The 22130-nt window shown below is 36.1% G+C and overlaps 1 protein-coding gene across 1 annotated transcript; it reads left to right on the plus strand.

Annotated features, from left to right (window-relative positions):
* The first annotated feature begins 2676 nt into the window (after positions 1-2676).
* On the plus strand, positions 2677-21004 carry LOC127161063 (reticulocyte-binding protein homolog 2a-like). The gene is made up of 6 exons (XM_051103699.1): positions 2677-2759; positions 9429-9581; positions 14667-15293; positions 15490-16098; positions 16326-17651; positions 19737-21004. The coding sequence occupies exons 1-6, from the start codon at positions 2744-2746 to the stop codon at positions 20900-20902; spliced, it is 3897 nt and encodes a 1298-aa protein (XP_050959656.1). The 5' UTR covers positions 2677-2743; the 3' UTR covers positions 20903-21004.
* Positions 21005-22130: the final 1126 nt, after the last annotated feature.

The raw sequence follows: 22130 nt of genomic DNA on the forward strand, positions 1-22130 counted from the left end.
GATATGCTATTTCCAGCATACAGACCACTGCTCAAACTTCCCAAACCGGTTCAAAAACACATCACAGTATGGCCAGACAATGCTACCTCACCACTGCAGGACTGCTTTCAGCACACAGGAACATGTTCAGACAGGCAGACACTTACAACGACCACAGAGACTTACAAGAGCAAGCTGAAACAGTGACTGCTTACATCAAAATGTGCATAGATGAAGTGACAATCACCAAGACCATCACCATGCCTGCCAACCAGAAGCCGTGGATGAAAGCAAAATTTGTGGACTGGTAAAAATCCAGGATGACGCATTCAGATCATGAGATAAGGCAGCGCTCAAAACAACAAGACCCAATCTGTCTCATGGCATCAAGGCGGCAAAACAACAATATGCTCAAAAAAACAAAAAAAAAAAACAAATCTACAAACTTTTCAGTGACATCAAAGTCAACATGCAGTTTCTTTGGACGATGCAATATCCTCCACCTTCACCTGGCCCTTACTCACCTAAAACAGAAAGACTTTTATGTACGAATGCTGTTCATTGACTCCATCTCAGCAGTCAACACAATAATCCCTCTGCAACTTATCAACAAACTAAACTTGCTGGGCCTCAACTGGGCCCACTGTAATTTGATCCTGGACTTTTTAACTAGAAGGCCTCAGTCAGTCCATGTTGGTTACAACACTTCAAGCATTACCACACTGAGCACTGGTGCCCCGCAGTACCTTCCAGCTCCTGCCATCAGGTAGAAGGTACCAGAGTATGACATAGATGAAAGGTTGAAATAAATGGCTCTAAACATGAATCTAGAGCTTCACCGCATATTCAGTTCAGGGCTGAAATAGGTGGCAATGTAAGCACATTCCATTTCACTCTGTTTTTCTGGAGCCACTTAGCAAGTTTTTAGTAAACTTTCTTTGGTATTATCATCATAGATTACACTCAGTTCAATTATATTCTAATTATGTGTACCTGAAGGACAATCAGCTATACTCTCTGAACAGAGAAAATGTTTTTTACATGAGTGCCTTTTATACATGAGTGCATTCCATGCCACTTCATACATCTCTCTCTGTTCTAAGCATATTGTATCCTTACACACACAGTCATAATAACAGAATAGTTTTTTCTTATGATTGGGCATAATTCTTTGTATTATACTGACTCAGTTCCAATCTTCCTGCCCCTCTGAAACCTCATCCACAACCCTAGTGTTGCCAAGTCCACGTCATGGTTTTCCCACAGAACTGAGCTACTACTGTTGCTGCGGGTTTGTTTTTCAAGCCCACAGGTTAAAGTGTCCACCATAACACGATCCCCTAGAATGTGAATTTGACCAGGGTAACCAAAAAATGTGTATTTTACCCCCAGAATGTGATTGGTCTAGTTTTGGGCTAGTTTTGATAATGTTTACTTGTTTACTTGTACTGCAAATCATCTATAGTTGACACATCTGTTGTTATATGTGACCCTGGACCACAAAACCAGTCTTAAGTGGCATGGGTATATTTGTAGCAATAACCAAAAATACATTGTGTGGGATAAAATTATTGATTCTTCTTTTATGTCAAAAATCATTAGGATATTAAGATTACGTTCCATGAAGATATTGTGCCTACAATACATATATATCAAAACTTAATTTTTTAGTAGTAATGTGCATTGCTAACTTCATTTGGACAACTTTAAAAGCGATTTTCTTTGAACTTTCAGATTTTCACAGTTTTATCTTGGCCAAATATTGTCCTATCCTAACAATCAATGGAAAGCTATTTATTCAGCTTTCATAAGATGTATAAATCTCACTATAAAAAAAAAAAGAAAAAAATGCAAGAAAAAAATTGACCCTTAAGACTGGTTTTGTGGTTTATGTTTGTGTTTCACTATTATGTAGCACCGTGGTCCTACATTTCATTCCACCATATGTCCACAGCAGAATGACAATAAAGCTTGCGTGTGAATGTGAATTAATCTGTGAATTACTCTTACAAAGTAAAATAATAGTACAGTATGTGTATAAACTATCCAGTGCGTATTTGTTTTTGCGCTCAGGAGAGCGTAACAGGTTTCCAAGCTTCTTTAGATTTTAAAGGTTCTTAATGGAACCATTTAGACAAAATAAAAAAAGTTTCTTTGTGAAGCACCTTTATTTTAAAAGCGTATACACGCTGCTTGTGTGGATGCAGTCGGTTTTGACCGCAAAATATAGGGTAATTTGATTGGATATCATGTATTTGTCTGTTTACGGCACTCCTATTTTCTTTTTTTCCTTTTTTTACAGAAGCGGCATTTTCCTTGTCAGAAAAAAAAATGTTTTGTTTTAATGATACTTAAAGTTGTGGTAGAATTCAATTTATGTAAAAACTGAGTATTTTGTTCGCTTACCATCTTCGTCACATCAAGTACCCTCAGGAGTACGCCCAGTGATAAACACAAAACCGTTAAAGAAGAAACGGCATTTTTTCGTATTTCATTTCTGGTTCAAAATCGTAAAAGATGACGACATGGAAAAAATATTGGACGATACATAATTCTATTCTACATAGTTTTATTCTTAATTAATTAAAAGAAAGAAAGAAAGAAAAAGAAAGAAAGAAAGAAAGAAAGAAAGAAAGAAAGAAAGAAAGAAAGAAAGAAAGAAAGAAAGAAAGAAAGAAAGAGCCTCTGCAGGCGGGGCACAGATGAGGGTCTCTTTTTCAGCTTTTTTTCCTTTCGATTTTGATTTGAATGTGTAGGTGTTGAAATGGCGTCAAGTTCAGGTAAGAATCAAATTAGATACAAACATATTCAACAACGTTTCCTCAATGATGTATAAAGTATTTACAAACATTAGCCAACAGTAGGCAATTGTTTACTTCGTTTATTAAATGATTTTTCACTGCGCTTTTACATTTTGTTTAAACGTGGCACTGAACACAAGAGATTAACGGTTTACGTCTAACATACATTTGTATGCATACATTGTGAAATAGCCTGGAGGAATTTGATCTTCTAGTTTTTCTGACCATGTAAAATGGCTTTTTTATAGAACTACGAACAAAAAAACACTGCTAAAACCAAACTAGGCAACATAAATTAATCCATGACACCAGTGGCGTGAACAGCTCTCTGAAGGGGCAGGGGAGAAATGGCGGTACAAATGTATAATGTATATGGGTTGGGGAGGTCCCCGCTTGGTTGAAATCGCGGTCCGGGAGCAACTATCGAACCGAAAGGGCACTAGCGTCTGCGATTAAAGGGTCAAGGGCTCGAGGTAGTTGGCGCATTTCATTGTTTTTTCTTTTTTTCTTTTCTTGATTTCAAAGCGTTTGCGTTGAAATAGCATCAAGTTCGGCAATCAAATAAGCATTATATGCAGCAACGTCTCCTCAGTATTTATGAAATATTAGCCAAAAATAGGCAAAGGTCTACTTAGTTTAGTTTAATATTTCATATAGTATAGTATAATATTTCACGGCACTCACACACCAGAAACAAACAGTTTTTAGCATTAATTTAAAATGAGACAAATGTGGTATTATTTTAATCTCCAATCAGTTTAAATAGCTTTTGAATGCGTCGCTGACCAGTGAGAAGTCAAATACTGCGTTACAATTGGCCACGCTATTACTATTATATGACGATTAGCGATGTAATTTACACCATTTACTTCTATGCGTTTTAATGAGAAACCACGAGAAACAGGTGCATAAAACTGACAGTCAATGTTTAATGTTCAGAAATTATTATTTCAAGAAATGTAAAGCCTTTTGGCTCGTTTATGTGTCTCTTGTTCTGTGAGAGCTGTGTGTGGAGGGAGGGTAATATATCTCTGAATGCTTAAATATGTTTAATCCATTTGCCCACATTGTTTTGAACTATACTGTATCTGCATCCAGCGATCAGGGCCGTCGCATTGCCAAAATTAGATTGTTTTTCCATTCTTAAAAAAAAAAAAAAAAAAACTGAAAAAAAATCTGCCATATGGTCATGTTACAACGAGCCCCTCACGTGTCTTTTGAAAAAAAAAAAATATTTTAGTTGTTTTTTTTTTGTTTGTTTGTTTGTTTTTTTTTTTTTCATTAGATCATGCTACAACTTGCCCCTAGCATGACTGTTGAGGTAAAACTTATACACTGACACTATCAGGGCTGAACTCCCAGCTAACATTTTTTGGTTCCCAGAACGTTCCCTGTAGGTTCCCAGAACGTTCCCCTAACCTACAGAGAACGTTCTATTTACGTTAAGAAAACTTTCCTGGCTAGCCAATAGGGAACGTTCTATTTATGTTCCTAGAAGGTTCCCTGAAAGTTCTCTGAAGGTTCCCAGAACGTTCTCCTAACCTCTTCACTCCGATACCGCTGTTGTATGTCAGCACTCCCGCGTCCTGTAGGAAGCAGCATGGAAGACGGACAGATGTGGACCTCAGTAATCACTACTACAAACCATGTCTTGTTTTAAACTATTGTTTAATCCTTACAGATATTTAGAGCACATTTAGCCATCATAAGGCGCATTAAATGAAATTAAATTATCCTTTAATATGCTAGATTTGTTTTATTCGTTAATATATAAGATTAGAAGTACCATAACCCAGATTTTGTTTATTAAAGCACCAAATAACACTGACTTCAACAAAATATTGGATTTTAAAAATGTGAATTTTATTTTTACAGACATTGAAAACGAATAACATTTATTTGAATTTACTTACAATACTATTACTTTCGTTTCTTACCACTGAATTAACGACGATGTGCTTCTCTCTTTTGGTCAGTACACAAAAACTTCTCCCTTAACATCATGTTCTCTTCAATTAGACGTGTCAAATTTCCCTGAAATCACAATATTTACTCTCGTATATATATTAATTATAAGTAACTATTCATTAAAGAGATCAATCAACGAATGTTAGTCAGTCAGTAAAACGAAATGACCGTTAATTTTTAAATTACGCGAGTGCGCGGCTTTCTGTGGAAGGCAGGATTAAGCGCGTGCTAGAGAAGCGCGTGCAGATCAGAGGCGCGCAGAAAAGAAATATACAAACAAACCCAGTAGCAAAGATATGATTTTCTGACTACGCTTAACCTTGGCTTAATTTTAGCTATAAAATTGGAATTATATTATAATTATAATGCGATTTGACCACTTTGATGTCTACACTTTATTAAACGCTTATTTCAGACATGAAATTCTGCAAAAAAATAGTTTATGATGAAAAAGTATACATTTCAGCATTAGAATGATCAGAAAGATCTGCCAAGTTTTTATTAGTTTACAGGGATTTGACAACTAAAAATAACCTGCAGAGAACATTCTGGGAAGATTATTTTTAGGTTATAAAATTAAACCAAAAAAATAACCTGCAGGGAACGTTCCCTGTAGGTTGTAAAATGCAATCTAAAAATAACCTGCAGGGAACGTTCCGGTAATGTTCTCTGTAGGTTATAAAAATAAAACCTAAAAATTACCGCAGGGAACGTTCTGGGAAGGTTCTTTTTAGATTATAAAATTAAACCAAAAAATAACCTGCAGGGAACGTTCCAGCAACGTTCCCTGTAGGTTATTAAAAAGAGAACCTACAGGGAACGTTCCTAGAACGTTCTCATTTGGTTCCCCCCCAAAAAAATGACCAAACGGGAACCATAGGGGAACATTAGGGGAACGTTCTGTGTTTGCTTAGGTTGGGACAAAAAAAAAAAAAAAAAATCGGCCCTGGCATTTGTAGGTCCAGGCGGCCCACCACCACATAGATATAGCCTACTACATCCCCAAGGAAAAGAAGCTAAAAGATCAAAGTGTATTTTCCAATTAATAAAAATAAGTATGCATCTGTGTTCAACATATATGCTGCTATAATTGAAAATGTTGCCAGTAATCGTCACACTAAGGGACAGCAGAGACCTCCTCAAAGAATGCAACCTTTATAAGAATAAGAGAGGAAGGCAGAGAACAAGTTAATAAATTATTATTATTTTTATAAACACAGATTACTGTACTTGTATCTTTAATATTGAAAGTTAAGTATTTGAATATATTGCAAACTCACAAAATAAAAAATAAAAAATAAATCGTGTGTGAATAGGCTACCATCTCGTTGTTTTGGATAAGAACAAAACGTCAGGTCATATTTAAATCCAGATATATTCGCACTGGCCCATGGAAACCTCTGTGAACACACTTGACTTAGACAAAAAAGCACACAGGACTAATTTTCTTTTTATTAAAAAGTTTTTTTTTACGTAATCTACACTCGTCGCGCGCACACGCATCAGGACAGGTTAGATTTCTCCCGTTTCCCCTTCTTGCGAGCCCCTGTTATCACTCTCCTTACCAATTAAACTCCTCTCCTACTCCTGTCTGACCCCCATCACTCACAGCAGAGCAAGCCTGTTCTTGATATCGCTGCTGTGGACGTACCGGCCCAAAAGTGCATCGGCCCACCGGGAAACTGCTCGATATGCCAGATTACTAGTCCAGCACTGGTAATTATTAAACAAAGCGACACATTTGAGTGTTAGGTTGCCCTGCACTTCCCTAATAACCTGTAAAAGGCTACATCTCATATACATATAAAACTTTTCAATACACATAAGATCGGTTATCTAGATCGACGTTATTACATTAATTAATTTTTATTTTAATGTATTTTTCACAGTTGCTATACATTTCAGTTTCGTTTTTACTAGCTTTATTAATAATTTATTAATAGTTTTACGAAACACGTTTCCATTTACTTTGTATATAGACCTATTTTATTTTGACTTACAAAATAAAGATATTTTTAACAAATGTTTCATCATATATTAAACTGACCACAAAAATAGTGTATCACATTGTGTCAAATTTTAATAAAGCGGAATTTGTATTTTACCTGATCACGTTTAATAAAAAAAGACATTTTAACTTTAACTAACGCCGCATGTCCATAATTATTCAAACAACTAACAAATTATACAGGAAGCAAAAACAAACAAACAAAAAAAAAAAAAACAACAAAAAAAAAAAAAATCAAACAAAAAACATTTACATTATCAAAGAATATCACATATCACTGAATTCAGACTAGCATGAGTGTAAGCACTCTAAAAAATGTTCCAGTTATAATAAGCGAAGCTGTCTGCAGTGTATGATGAATATAATTCGGCGTCAATTGATCGGACAACAACTGAATGGACAACAATGAAAAACTCACTTATATTAAATATGGAATGATTCATTTATTAACAAAATAATTTAAATACACATGTTATATATAGGCCTAATATAAAATAAAGTTTTATAGTCTAGAAGATATTTATACTGTAGATATTAGAATATCATGCACTTTCAAACTAAACAAACCTTTTTTTTCTTTATTTATTTATACCAAACAAGGCCGTAATCATGTCTAGAACTTTGGGGAACCGATTGTTTTGAGGAAAATATAAAGACCTTGGCTGCGTTTCCCGATAACGCTGTCTCTTAGCGCGCTACGAAGACTCTAAAGGTATATTTTAACTACAGGTGTGACTTTTTCTGGGTGTGTTCCCCGAACTATACCTTAGGAGGCTGCTAAGATATACCTTCTTAGGTGCTGAATTGATTGATATCAATGGGTCAAAGACGGATTATACACACTATGCAGGGTCTGCTTCAGTGCGTTATGAGAGAAAGCAGTGTTCTTTATAAAAAAAAATAATAATAATAAAAATAAAAAAAAAGATGATTTTAAATAAATACATGGCACCCCGTCCTGTTAGAACGCAGCGAACTTTTACTTTTTCTTTGCAACATAACATCACAGGGAAGAAACCAAAAAAGAAAAATATATGCACTGAGCACCTCCCAGTGGTCACCACATAAAATACAAGGGGAAACAAACTTACACAAGACACTGCTTAATAATTTAACAGCTTTTAACAAAGAAGAAAAAAAAAAAAAACATACACCAGTCCAACAAAAACCTTCTTGTAAAAGTGCTTTAAATCAAGAAGCACTTCAGAATTAGTTGAAATTGCATTTATCATGACTCATAGGATCTTATAAAAATCATCCATAATTGCAAATGAAATCCAATCCTAAACATTTTATAAAACAATGAGCCAGCAACATGCCAAACATGCGTGGTAGGTAAAGTTAACTAAAATCCATGTGAGGTTCTAAGTATAATTTTTTACGTTTTTCGTAAGTGAAGTGAAATGTGACAACATGCCCCTATGTTTGAAAGTTGTAACATGTGAGGGGCGCGTTGTAACATGACCATATGACAGCTTAAAATGATCTAATGAAAACAATATATAGGTCAAACTAAAATATTTTAGAAAATATTTTTTTCAACTATTGCTTGAAGGCAATACAGTCTGTCAGAAATAGGTAGATTAGCATTAGCATTTTACTAGCATGTTGCTAGCATGTTTACCATTTTATTAACAAGATTAGTAAGTTACTAGCACAATTAGCAAGTTACTAGCATATTATTAGCATGATTAGCAAGTTACTAGCATGTTGATAACATGATTCTAGCATGATCAGCACGTCGTTAACATGTTATTAGCATGATTAGCACATTACTAGCATGATTAGCATGTTACTAGCATGTAATTAGCATGATTAGCAAGCTACTAGCATGTTACTAGCATGATTAGCAAATTATTAGCATGTTTCTAGCATGGTTAGCAAGTTACTAGCATGATTCTGGTTGCTAGGCATAGATAGACAGATAGACAGATAAATCATTTATAAAAGATATAGCAACTAACTTCAGATCAGTTTGAAGATTTGGGGTGAGTTTGGAGTTTGTAGAGTTAAAGCTCTAGGAGGAGACAGAGTTGATAATTTTAGTCTCAGAAGAAGAATAATAAGTAGTTTACATAGCATATCAGTAAGTTGGCTTTCTCAAGCAAACTTAATTAATGCCACGATTTGAATATTCGTAAGGATTCGTTTTTAGGTGCAGTCAATACGTCTGTATTGCATGTTTAAATGCTGAAAATAAGTAAGTATTTGTACGTTTAGATGCTGTAAACATATCAGTAATGTACGTTTTGGTGTCTGTAAAAACGTAAGTAAATGTACGTTTTGTAGAACCACATTTTACGTAAAATGCATACGAATTATCATGAGATCACATGGAACTGTATAGCCTACATGCATTTAGACGCTTATTTCACGTTCTTTTTAAATTAAATATTTAAAAAGAAATATTTGACCTTGTGGGAATTTTTTTGTTTTGATCGCTATAAGGAAAACACATTATAAATATATTGTGTTTGTTTGTTTGATTGATTAATTGTTTTTTCAAGAATGTAAAATCAGAAGGGTTTCTGTGAAGGTTGTGTTTAGTGTTAAAGGATAGATAAAACAGTTTTAAATAGTTAAAACAGTATAAAAATGATCAGAAAGTCCCCATAAAACATAAAAACTTAATGTCTGTTTTTCTTTTTTCTTGTGTTTGTGCTCTTTTTCAGCGAGTAATCTGAGGATTGCTCTGCCAGGAAAGAATGGATCAGAAAACAGACGATCATCAGATGGATCATCAGTGGATGGTTCAAAAAGAGGAGACGACAAAGAGAAGAAGGATTCTGATCTCAGTGAGAGCACAAAAACAGCAAGTGATGGAGGTTTGTCAAAATCTTTTTTTTTTTTTTTCTCAGAATAACACTCTTAGAAGTGTTAAGTATTCTTATAAACAATGTTTATTCAAAGTTACTGTGCGGTAATTGAAACAGGAAATGACACGGAGAAAAATGAGGAGTACTACTGCAGGGCATAAATGAATGCATTTTTACCCATCTGTTTTAACTAAGCTTGTAAAATCTTTTTAAATAAATGATAATGAACCGAAAAAAAAAAAAAAAAAAAAAGTCCCCACCAAGTGCTCTCAACACAAGACAAAACATGAAGCATGAGCATCTGGTTTTCCGAACACACCACACTGAAAGGAGAGAGCACAGCATGAGAACAACTCAAAGCCACACACTTACACAAAGACAGGATGATACACTGCATGAGTGTCATTATTCTGTCAGCAAATGAAGAACAAGACCAATGAAAGTGACAGGACACTGACAGACAGAAAGAGCTGTTGGTTCCCCTTATAGGGAACTCACGCTGCGTCCTCTAGCAGACACTTTGGGGACATCACAGGCGGGTGCCCAGAAGCATAAGAGGGCACCTGCCAAACACTAGGGGTGTAAGAAAATATCGATACATGCAAGTATCACAATATTTTTTTTTGGCAATACTGTATTGATTCTCAAAAACGGAATATCGACACTAAAAAAAAAAAAAAAAAACAAGATTCACGGCAAATGCTTCATTCTGAATTTATGTCCTGACTGCTAGATGGCAGTCTTCTTCTCTTTGAACTTAAAAAGTGACAGGAAATATTAGCATAAAGGCACGGTCACTAATGTGATCATTAATATAGTTCGCTGCTAGTAATGGAGGATGAAAGACCATCTAACTGACTAATTCCTGCTCCCGCCTTAGTGTACAAAGTTGAAGCGTGGCATCATTTTGGCTTTTATGGTAACGTCCGCCCCAAGACCGTGGCTTCTCTCACTTTCACTGCTTTCTCTCGTGGTGGGGGGCGTTTTGTACAGTTAGAGCGGTGTTCGCGTCGCGGTCTCTGTGATTCCACGTGGAACATAAATACAAACTGAAAACTTGTGGAATCCAAAACTTGTAAAATTCTCAGAACAAAAAGGCTGGTCAAGTATTATATACTCCAAATTCATAAAACACTTAACCAGGCCTCTATTTCTTTAATTTTAAAGAAAAATAAGGAACCTTTAAATTGTGCCTCCTACTGCCCAGTCAGTCTTCTTAATGTTGACTTTAAACTCTTATCAACACTGATGGCATTACATCTGGAATCCATTTTACCATCCATTATTTCCCTGGACCAGACTGAGTTTATTAAAAATAGACACTTTTTAGTATTAGAAGACTGTTTAACATTGTATACAATCCCTCTTCCTCTGTTGTCCCAGAAGCTATAATTTTATTAGATGGAGAGAAAGCTTCTGACCAGGTGGAGTGGAAATATCTGTTTTATACATTAGAGAAATTTGGTTTTGGTGAGACATTTATCTCTGCAAAAATCATCTCATTCTGGTGGAGGCTGCTTTAATGCAAATGAGCTCTGCTCGCCCCGCCCCTCTCTTCTCTCTGTGGGGTGACGAGCCGCTAAACTTGCTAACTAGCACATTATTAGGAAAGGCGATCACAAAGATTCATAAAAAACCCTTATACTCACTTCTGCTGTAAGTGAGCTGGATCACGAATGATTTGCGCAAACACAGACGGATATATGTAGATCGGGAGGCGCATTCTCTTCACAAACAAACATAATCTACTGCATCTTCAGTGGCTCAGATGTTGGGAGTAAATGACGACCACTATGTTCATTATTACATCCAGCAACACAACACCTCAATCGCTTAATCAGAGATATTATTGTCTAACTTACATCCCTGCTCTGGCATCGAGAACAAAGAGGGCGGACTGTTACAGCTGATCTGAGGTAAAACGCTCATGTCAATCAACTATCATGGGAGAGGCCTCTGTCAATGTGATGCCACAATGACTTTGAAAGTGGGGATATTATTTTTACAGATTTATTAATAACCACTGCATGGATTTTTATCATTATAGGGTAAATTTGTACATACACTGCCAACAAACATTAATGTTCAAACAGCATGTAAAAGTGATCTTTGCATCCGATGACCCCTTTAAGATTGCACAGCATAGATTTATGTACCATGGAGTCTGCATCACAGATAAATGTAAAGACCTCTTTAAATTTAACTTTGCTAACTTGCTACTCTAAAGATTTTGAGCGCTGGTCACTGCTTCCCCTGTCTCTGGCAGGGAGAATCAATGTGGTTAAAATGAATATCCTCCCAAAATGTTCTTATTATTTTTAATGCATCCCCATTTTTATTACTCAACGCTTTTTATGCAAAGTCGATATCCTGCTTCTAAGATTCATTTGGAATAAAAAAAAGTCCCCAAAATTTGTAAAACATTCCTTCAGAGACACAAAATACTTGGCTGTATGGCATTACCTAATTTATAGTTTTATTATTGGGCTTCAAATGTTAGGGTCATGCTGTACTTGTTAAATCAAGATCTCTTTCATGATCCAGCTTACCATGGAAGCTACGTCATTTATGCCTACTTCACTAGCAGCGTTATTACATGCCCTATTAAAATTCTCCTCTTCTCCTTATACCAAAAATGTAATTGGTAAAACTATGTCGAGAATTGAGGCAATTTAGACTTTATTTTGGATTACAAACATTTTCAATTTCTGCACCTATTGCTTCAAATTTTGCCCTCCTACCATCACTGACGGATAGGACTTTCACCTAATGGTCAGCACCGGGCATTATAATATTTAAGGATCTATATTTAGACAATGTCTTCGCATCTTTCCAGCAATTTTTTAATTTTTTTTTTGGTATTTGCAAGTCCACAATTTTGTTGGGACATATACCCCCAGTTTACTAACCTTCCTAGTACTACTCCTATTGACTCCTTCTATTCATAGTATGAAGGGCATGGTTTCATATTTTTATAATGCAATTATAATAAAAAAAAATCTCAGTGATAGGAGGACACAGAAGAAAATATTTCAGAAGAACAATGGGAAAATATCCTATGTCATGTACACTCCTCTTCCTTCGGTGCCAATCACGGTCTGATTCAGTGTAAAAATCCTTTCTAGCACACACTGGACCAATGTTAGACTTTCCAAAATTTATCCCAATATGGATCCCACATGTGACCGCTGTCACTAAGCTCCTGCAACTACTGCACATATGTTTTGGTCTTGCCCATCTCTACACAATTATTGGTCCCATATCTTTAAAACATTATCTGAAGTTCTCAAAAGTTGTATTGAACCTTTGGCTGTTACAGCCTTATTTGGTACCCGTTCTCAATTGCTTGACATACCCAAACATAAGACTCATGTTGTGGCTTTTTTAACACTCTTTGCGAGATACTTATTTTTTCTAAATTTACAAAACACCCCCACCCATTCTTTATGGATTAAAGATATCTTTTATTTTGTTAAACTAGAGAAAAATCAGACACACCATGAAAGGAACTTCTGGTCATTTGTTTTATAAAATTTCATTCATCTTGAACATCTTTTTCTTTTTTCATCTTTTCCTGTATTGTTAATGTGCATATTTATTTGGATGACCTTTTTTTTTTTTTTTAATGACCTATTTATATATTTATTTATTTGTTTGGGTTCATTATATCACAATCATTATGTTGTGATATTATTATTCAATACCCTTTTTTGATGTTTTTTTTTTTTTTCCTGTTTCAGAGTTGTTTATTTGTGTAGAAAAAAGTACATATATATGTCATTACTCATTCTACTATTCTTCAGTTATTATTGATCTGTAATTGCATGGTGTGAGCAGCTAAGTTGGAGAAAATCAAAATAAAGAGAAGAAAAAAAAAAGTTATCTTGTGATAAAACTGATTCTCCTAGACCATTGGTCCGATTATCATCAGATTTGACTCTGATCATCTTCTGACCATGCAGGCAAAAAGTTATAGATTTTGTGTTGATATATGAAATGGCTATTGTTTAATGCATCAACAAATTTGCTGGAATGATGCCAAACTGCGTCTGAAGCTTTATCTCTGCAAATATCTGACATGTTGACACCAAATTTGTATGTGCCATTGTCACAACACACTAACCACGACACATCAATTTGGTAACAGTGCCACTTATTGGTCAAAAGTAATAACCATTCATATGAAGCCATTAACCATTAACAAAATTTCCAAAAATACTGATAACTTTTGACCAAATTAGCTTATCAAACTGCTAAAATATTCATTGGGTTATGCAAGAACATAGATACCAATTTTGCCATAGTCTGGTGAACTTTATGTCCACCATTTAGATTTTCCTTTAAAAACATACTTTTTAAAACTCTTTCTAGACCGTTTTTCTGATTTTCACCAAATTCAAGTCAGATCATCTTCAGACTGTGCTCTCAAAAAGTTATGAATTTTATATGAATAGACACAACCATTTCTGAATGGCGCTACAACAAATTGACTCAAAGCTTTGACATATTGACACCCAACTTTGTGTGTGCCATTGTCACCTCACACTTACCAGACCACATCTGTTTCATAACTGCACCATCTATTGGTCAAAAGTGAGAAACCAGTAAATCATATTATTAGTGATTATAATTATATAAGCCATTTTGACTCAAATCATCCTAAAATAGATCAATTATTAATTTTTAGAGTTTATCCTTCTGGAGTATCCTTCTCCATGGGACTCGAGACCGGTGTGTGGCACAGGTGTCGCTCATTATCATTTACTCCACCGGCCTCGCTTAGTTTGTATGGTTCTTGGCCCACCCCACTCATCACGATTATGACAGAATTTTCAGCTATCCCTTTTAAGGCTGTAGTGTGAGTCCACATTATCTGTTTGTATGTCGCCATAGATCAATACTTTCTTTTTACAGTTGTATTAACCCAAAAAAAGAATGTCAGTAAACTATTGTAAGGTATCTTTCAGTTGATAAAGTCATGGATTGTAATTTAATTATACTGTATTTTACAATGTAATATTTTTGTTGTGCTAGGAAGTGTACATTTGGTACCAAAGCTGATCTGAGTCTACTGTCTCTAAATCTTCTTTTCAGTGACGACTACTGGAAAAGCAAAGCTGAACATTGTGCTGTGTGGAAATAATCCAACACTCAAGAACTCAGTGTCTAAAATGTTTAGAGGGAAACCAAGTAAATCTCAGAAAGAGATGAGTAAAGTGTGTCAGAAGAGAGAGGGAACGATTCATGGACGACAGATCAGTGTAATAGAGCTTCCAGCTCTCACTCGGCTCTCAGAGGAGGAAGTGATGCGGGAGACTTTACAATGTCTGTCTCTCTGTGATCCTGGAGTTCATCTTTTCATCCTCATTACCTCTGTCTGTCCTCTTACTAATGAAGACAAAGCAGAAATGGAGAAGGTTAAAAGAATATTTAATTCTAATGAGCACTTCATGGTGCTTTTCACTACAGAAATTGACCAAAGTGTCATAGATTTTGTGAGTCTCTATGGGAGCTGGCACAGCGTGGTGCCGTTAAAGGACCAGAGGAACTCAGAAAAGATCTCAGACTTGTTTGATCGTATAGAGAGCATGAAGACTGATCCCTATTCTCTTCAGACATATATAAGAGCTCCAGAGAAAAGAGTCAGACAGGAACTGGAGGAGAAACTGACAGTGAAAGATAATGAAATCAAAGAGTTACAGAAGAAGATCAAGACAGTGGGTGAGTGGATTTATTTATTTCTATAAATAAAAAAATCTTTTTGTGAATACAGTAATAGGCATGAAAGACATGAACGGCTTTACTAGTGGGAACTACTAAATTACAGTGCAGTGATGATTACCATGATATGAATGCAGCATTAATCAAATTTCAAATCACATTGTTAAACTACTTTATTCCTTTGACACCGATCCAGAGTGTGTGAAGCTGAATCTGGTTGTGTGTGGGAGTAACAGAGAGTTAAAATCCTTCATATTAAACCTGATCCTGAATCAGAGTGAGAGAAGATCAGAGCTCAGCTCAGAGTGTGTGAGGAGAGACGTGGAGCTTCATGGACGTCTGATCAGTCTGGTGGAGCTTCCAGCTCTGTTCAACACTCAGCTCTCAGAGGAGGAAGTGATGCGTCAGACTCACCGCTGTGTGTCTCTCTGTCATCCTGGAGTTCATGTTTTCATCATCATCATTCCTGATGCTCCAATTAGCAATGAAGACAAAACAGAAATAGAGGAGATCCAGAGGATATTCAGCTCAAGAATCAACAAACACATCATGATCCTCATAAAGCAGAATTCAGAGCATCAGACAGAAAAACTGAATGAAGAAACACAGTCTGTCATTGAGAGATTTGGAGGACGACATCATTTCATTAGGTCTAAAACACAAGTGTCTGTGTTGATGGAGAAACTGGAGCAGATGGTTGAGGAAAATAGTGGTGTTTGTTTCTCCACAGAGACATTGATGATGCTGAAATTTGAAGAATTAAAAAGGAGAATCCATCCATTAGAGAGTTTGTTTCGGTTACAAGGTAATGATCAGAAAAAATGCACTGATTAAACAAACATGATTCATGATTGATAAAGTATACATATTTGTGATGCTAAACAATAACATTTTATGCACAGTAAAACATGATTAGCACATGAGGCTTCAGTTTAAGTTATACACAATATTCTCTGATGAACTGGATAATAGACATTCTTCACTTGAAATTTGATATATATTGTTTTTCATTTTCATTTGATCTCTTTTTAGATTCAAGTGAACGAGAAGATGATCTGAGGATTGTGCTGCTGGGAAAAACTGGAGCTGGGAAGAGTTCAACTGGAAACACCATCTTAGGAAGAAAAGCATTTAAAGCAGAAGCAGCTCATGAGTCTGTCACTAAAGTGTGTCAGAAAGTGAGAGCTGAAATCAATGGCAGACACATTACTGTAATCGACACTCCAGGACTGTTTGATACTGAACATAGTAATGAAGAAATACAGAGAGAAATCAGCAACTGCATCCCCATGATCCTGCCTGGACCACATGTGTTCATCATTGTGATCAATTTAGGACAACGATTCACTCAAGAGGAGGAAAAATCAGTGAAGATCATCCAAGAGACATTTGGTGAAAACTCTTTAAAATACACCATGGTGCTCTTCACCAGAGGAGATGATCTGAATGATAAAACCATTGAACAGTTTCTGGGAAAACCTGGATCTGCTTTGAATCAGATGATTGAATCGTGTGGAAACAGATTCCATGTGTTCAATAATAAACAGACTGGAGACCAAACACAGGTGACTGATCTACTGCAGAAGATAGACAACATGGTGAAAGTAAACGGAGGGAGTTACTACTCATGTAAGATGTTCAGAGAGATGGAAAGAGAATTACAAGAAAAACAAAAAAAGATACTGATGGAGAAAGTGGAGCAAGTGAACAGAGAAAAAGAAGAACTGATGAACAAACATGAAGAAGAGAAAAAGAAGATGACGATGGTGATGGAGAAAGAAAGACAGAATCATGAGAAAAAGAGAAAGAGAAAAGAAGAAGAATTTATTGAGAGAGAAGAACGGTATAAAAGAGACATTAAAGAAAGAGAGGATCAAGAGAGAACAATACGAGAAGAGCTGAAGAAAGAACGAGAGGAATGGGATAAACAGAAACAACAGGAAAGACAAAGAAGAGAAGAAGACGAGGAGAAATGGAGAAGGAAAGAACAGGAAATGTGGGATGAATGTAATCAGAGACTTAAACAGGTAGAAAAGAGAATGGAAAGAGAGAAAGAAGTTCTTCTTTCCAAACATGAAGAAGAGAAAGTGAGACTGAAGATGATGATGGACAAAGAAAGACAGAATCACGACAAAGAGACAAAGAGAAGAGAAGAGGAATATGTCAAAGCTGAAGAACAATACAGAAGAGATATTCAATACATAGAGAAACAAGAAAGAAAGATACGAGAGGAGATGAGGAGAGACCGAGAGGAATGGGAGAAACAGAAACAACAGGAAAGACAAAGAGAAGAAGAGAAAGAAACGCATACATTTACTGAACTTCAGACACAAATTCAAGAGGTTCAGCCCACAAACAGTAAGTCAAAACAACACCAGCCAATACTTTATGGTTTTATGTCACTATACATTGCTTTTCAGCAGTTTATGTGGTTACGGTTTTGTTAAGGAGATACTGCACTGGCATAGATTCATGTAGAGACATCCCAAGCCAATTTCAATTAAATCGGGATTGGGGCCGATTGAACATTTTATTTATTGAGCATCTGTCATAAGCCTGATCTGACTCCCATATTGCTCTTTGGGGAAGTGGGGAGCAGTCGTGGCCTAATGCTTAGAGAGTTGGACTTGTAACCTAAAAGTTATGGGTTCAAGTCTTGGTACTGGCAGGGACACCTTGAGCAAAACACTGAACCCCAATCTGCTCCCCAGGTACACTCTTAAAAATAAAGGTGCTTTAAAAAGTTCTTTACAGTGATCCCATAGAACAAGGGTGCTCAACCCTGGTCCTGGAGATCGACTTTCCTGCAGACTTCAGCTCCAACCCTGACTAAACACACCTGAACCAGCTAATTAGGATCTGAAGGAGCACTTGATAATAATTAAACAGTTTTGGTTACACATTCAGTTAAAGGTTCTTTATGGAGCCATCTCTTTCTTACCTTTTTATAATCTGAAGAACCTTCTTTCACCACAAAGAAACTTTTGTGAAACAGAAAAGTTCTTCAGATGTTAAAGGTTCTTTATGGAACGATTTAGACAAAAAAGGTTCTTCTATGGCACCGTGAAGCAGCTTTATTTTTAAGAGTGTACTGCAGCAAAAATCGTTTGTTTGGGTGTGTGTGTGTTTGTTTACTGTTCACCACTGTGTGTGCACTTGGATGGGGTAAATGCAGAACACAAATTTTAAGTATGGGATGCAATACGAGGCCATGCATTACATCCTTTCCTTTGCAAAAAAAAGTTTATCCATGGCTGGGAGCCCACTGGTCACAACAACTACAAGAGACTCTCTAAACTGAAAGATACATGTACATTTGCAACTTGTAGTTGAGTAAAAATCAGTGACACTCAAGTCTTATTCACTGTAATTCGTTGTAGTGATCTGGTGACTGGTTTGTCACATGACTGTTCTACCATTTTAGGCACTTTTTGGGTAAGTATAGATTCTTGACTCATTCTGAGGCCAATGCATAATTCATTTCCATCACATTCTTTATTGCTCAAAATTGTAGAACGAAAGAAGATTATAGCTACAATTTTGGAGGGATACTAGGAATTGTAGAGGCCCTCACTGTCAATGACTTCAGCATATCTGTGGCCACATGACATTACTAGTTTCTCACAGTGCGCTGGTGTGATCTTGGTCATCACTGACTTGCTTGAAAATTGCTGGTTGATTGGGAGATTCTTGCAGGGAAGGAACTGCATGCTGCAGGAGGTTCTGATAAACATTTGCATTCACCCTGCTATGTAGCTGTATAACACCACTTTTCTACTGGGGCTGCTGCTGGAGCTGAAGCCGTAGCCCAAAAGGAACCGGGCTGTGCTTCTCCAAAAAAATAAATAAAAAATAATAAAAATAATTAAATATGTGGTAAAAAGAAAAGATCCAGCAGCTGGTTCTGAATGAGTGCCACTCTTGGCTGAGCACCAGCCCCAGTGGAAAAAAAAGCTGTGTGAAAGGCCCAACTTCTGCTGCTGTTCCTCAACCTTTGACTGACTTCTTTGCACACTCAGGGTTCAGTCTTTCCACAGTTTGAGGTTGAACATAATGTTTCCCATCTTACCCAAATAAATAAAGTTTGCTCTGATCACTAATGTTTGGACCAGTCCTCCTAAAATATCTCAAATATCTTTTTTTTACTGTGCTTCAGAATACAATTAATTTATTAATATGCTTCAAAAACTGCCCTTGTACTCCTGTAAGAATAACTTACCTTTGTTTAATCTATCTATCTATTTAATATCTATTGACTAATTGATTTATTATTATTATAATTATTATTATTATTAACACAGGAAATATTAAGATTAATAAAATCTTAATCTTAAAAAAATAATGTTTTTTAAAAAAGAAAACATTACAAACCACTAATTTACTGCTACAGATAGTGAACACAATTACTTATTAATATCTAAACTCTATTACTGTCATTTTCAGATGATGAAGATTCACCAGATTCAGGATGTTTGAGAATCTTGCTGTTTGGGAGGACAGGAGGTGGAAAGTCTGCCACAGGAAACACTATCCTCGGAAATGATGAGTTTCACAGTGAAGCCAGTTCACAGTTGGTGACCACTGTTTGTCAGAAGGGAGTTGGTGAAGTTGATGGTCAATCAGTAGCTGTTATTGATACTCCAGGACTCTTTGACCCCTCACTGACAAAAGAACAAATGCAGGAAGAAATAATTAACTGTATTTCACTGTCAGCACCTGGACCACATGTGTTCATCATTGTGCTGAGTGTGGGAAGATTCACACCAGAGGAGAAAGACACTTTAGACATGATCAAGATGATCTTTGGCCCAAAAGCAGCAGATTTCTGCATTGTCCTCTTCACTAGATTAGATAGTCTGAGAGGACAAACAATAAAACAATATGTAGACAGAAGCAAAAATGATGAACTCAAGAAACTGATCAGTGACTGTGGAAACAGATTCCTGGCTTTTAACAACACAGAAACACAAGATCAGACACAAGTTACTCAGCTGGTAAATATGATAGAAGAGATGAATCAGGGCCAAACTTTCACTAATGAGATTTTCAAGGAGGTAGCGGTCTCTATTGAACAGAGAATGGAAATGATAGAAGAGAATGAAAGAAAGATTCAGACTCAAGTTGAAGAATTAGAAGCCAGATATGACACGAAAGACCATCGAATGAGAATGAGACTGGAGGAGAAGAAACAAAAGATAGATGAGGAAAGAGAAAGGCCAGAAAACAAGTTCAGAAAAAGAGAGGAAACACTCAGGAGAGAGTTTGAGGAGAAAGAAAAATCAGAGCAGAAGAAACGAGAGACGGAGGATCAGAAACGATCAGAAGAGGAGAAACAGCAAAGAGCTGAATATGATAAAAGAATAGAGGAGATGAAGAGAGAGATTGAAAATCAGAGAATACAGTATGAAAAACAACAAAAAGAAAGAGAAGAAGAAGATAGAAAGAAAGAAGAAGAATATAAACAAGATCAAGAAAAGATGAAAAATGATCATGAACGTATTATAGCAGAATTACAGATGAAACAGAAAGAGGAAATAAAAAAGAGAGATTCAGAGGAACAAATGAGGAAAAAACAAGAAAAGAGAGAGAGAAGAATGGAAGAAAAATAAAAGAGGCTGAAAATGACAAAGAGACTCAAGAGGAAATTAAACGACAGCAGAGAGAATGGGAGGAAGAGAAGGAACAACAGATGAGAGAACGAGAGGTAGAGGAAAGAAAGAGAAAAGAGAGACATGAGAAACAGCTGAAAGAAAAACAAGAAGAACTGGAGAACAAGAGAAAGAAATATGAAAGTGAGAGAGATGAAAAAAAAAACAGAGAGGAAAAGAAACAACACCAGAAAAAAGAGAGAGAACAGAAAGAGAAAGAATATGAAGAAAACCTAAATGAAATGGAGAGACATTATGAGCGACTGGAGCAAGAGAGGAAAAAGGAGTGGGAGAAAAGAAAACAAAAGGATGAAGAGAGACAAGTGGGGAAGAGAAAGAGATGGGAGAAAATGATGGAAGATCTGAAACAAGAACATGAGGAGGAGATCGGGAGAAGAGAAAGAGAGGAGAGAGAAAGAATAGACAGAGAAGAACAAGAGTGTGATGAAATGAAACAGAAACATGCAGAGGAAATAGAGAAGATGAAAAAGAAGCATGAAGATGAAATCAAAAAACAAAGAGATGAATTGAATAAATTAAGAAAAAGAAAAGAGGAGCAGGTTCAGGAGCTCAAGGAGAGACTTGAACAACTAAATGAAGTGAAAAGGTTAAGAAAGGAACTAAAAGATAAACAGTCATGTCATGTCATGTGAAACATTTTAGCATTATTGATGAGTAATGGTCCTTTCACACAGAGTCCAAAATTTTATGACCTAAAATAAATATGACCTCACGTTGTGTCAAACACGTTTACGCACTTTTGTCAGTCATTAAAAAAATCCAGTTCGTGTTTAATTTTCTGCCTTCTTCACCTTCATAGCAAGCATTTTGAAAGGTGTTTTGATCATTCAGAGCCAGCAAACACCAAAAACCTGAGTGGCGTCTGACAAGTTGGTTCACTTGGTCTCACAGCACAAAACAACAAATGGGAATACAAAGGGACAGAATATAAAGAAAGATTGCGTGACAGATGATTGCAGAACAGCTTCTATGCAATCTCAGAATTGGACAGACCCAATATCTCCTCTTTTTTTCTCTCTTTTTAAGAAGAGAGAGAACAACAAAGTCATCCTCACTACTTGAAAACTCAAGTTTGTAGTGTCTTGCAAATTTCTACGGATTAATTAACATGCATCGGACTCAGTGTGCAAGGCTTCTGTGCGTGATCAATTTATATGATGTTGAATGC

The sequence above is a fragment of the Labeo rohita genome, unplaced genomic scaffold (assembly GCF_022985175.1).
Source record: "Labeo rohita strain BAU-BD-2019 unplaced genomic scaffold, IGBB_LRoh.1.0 scaffold_54, whole genome shotgun sequence".
Taxonomy (NCBI): domain Eukaryota; kingdom Metazoa; phylum Chordata; class Actinopteri; order Cypriniformes; family Cyprinidae; genus Labeo; species Labeo rohita.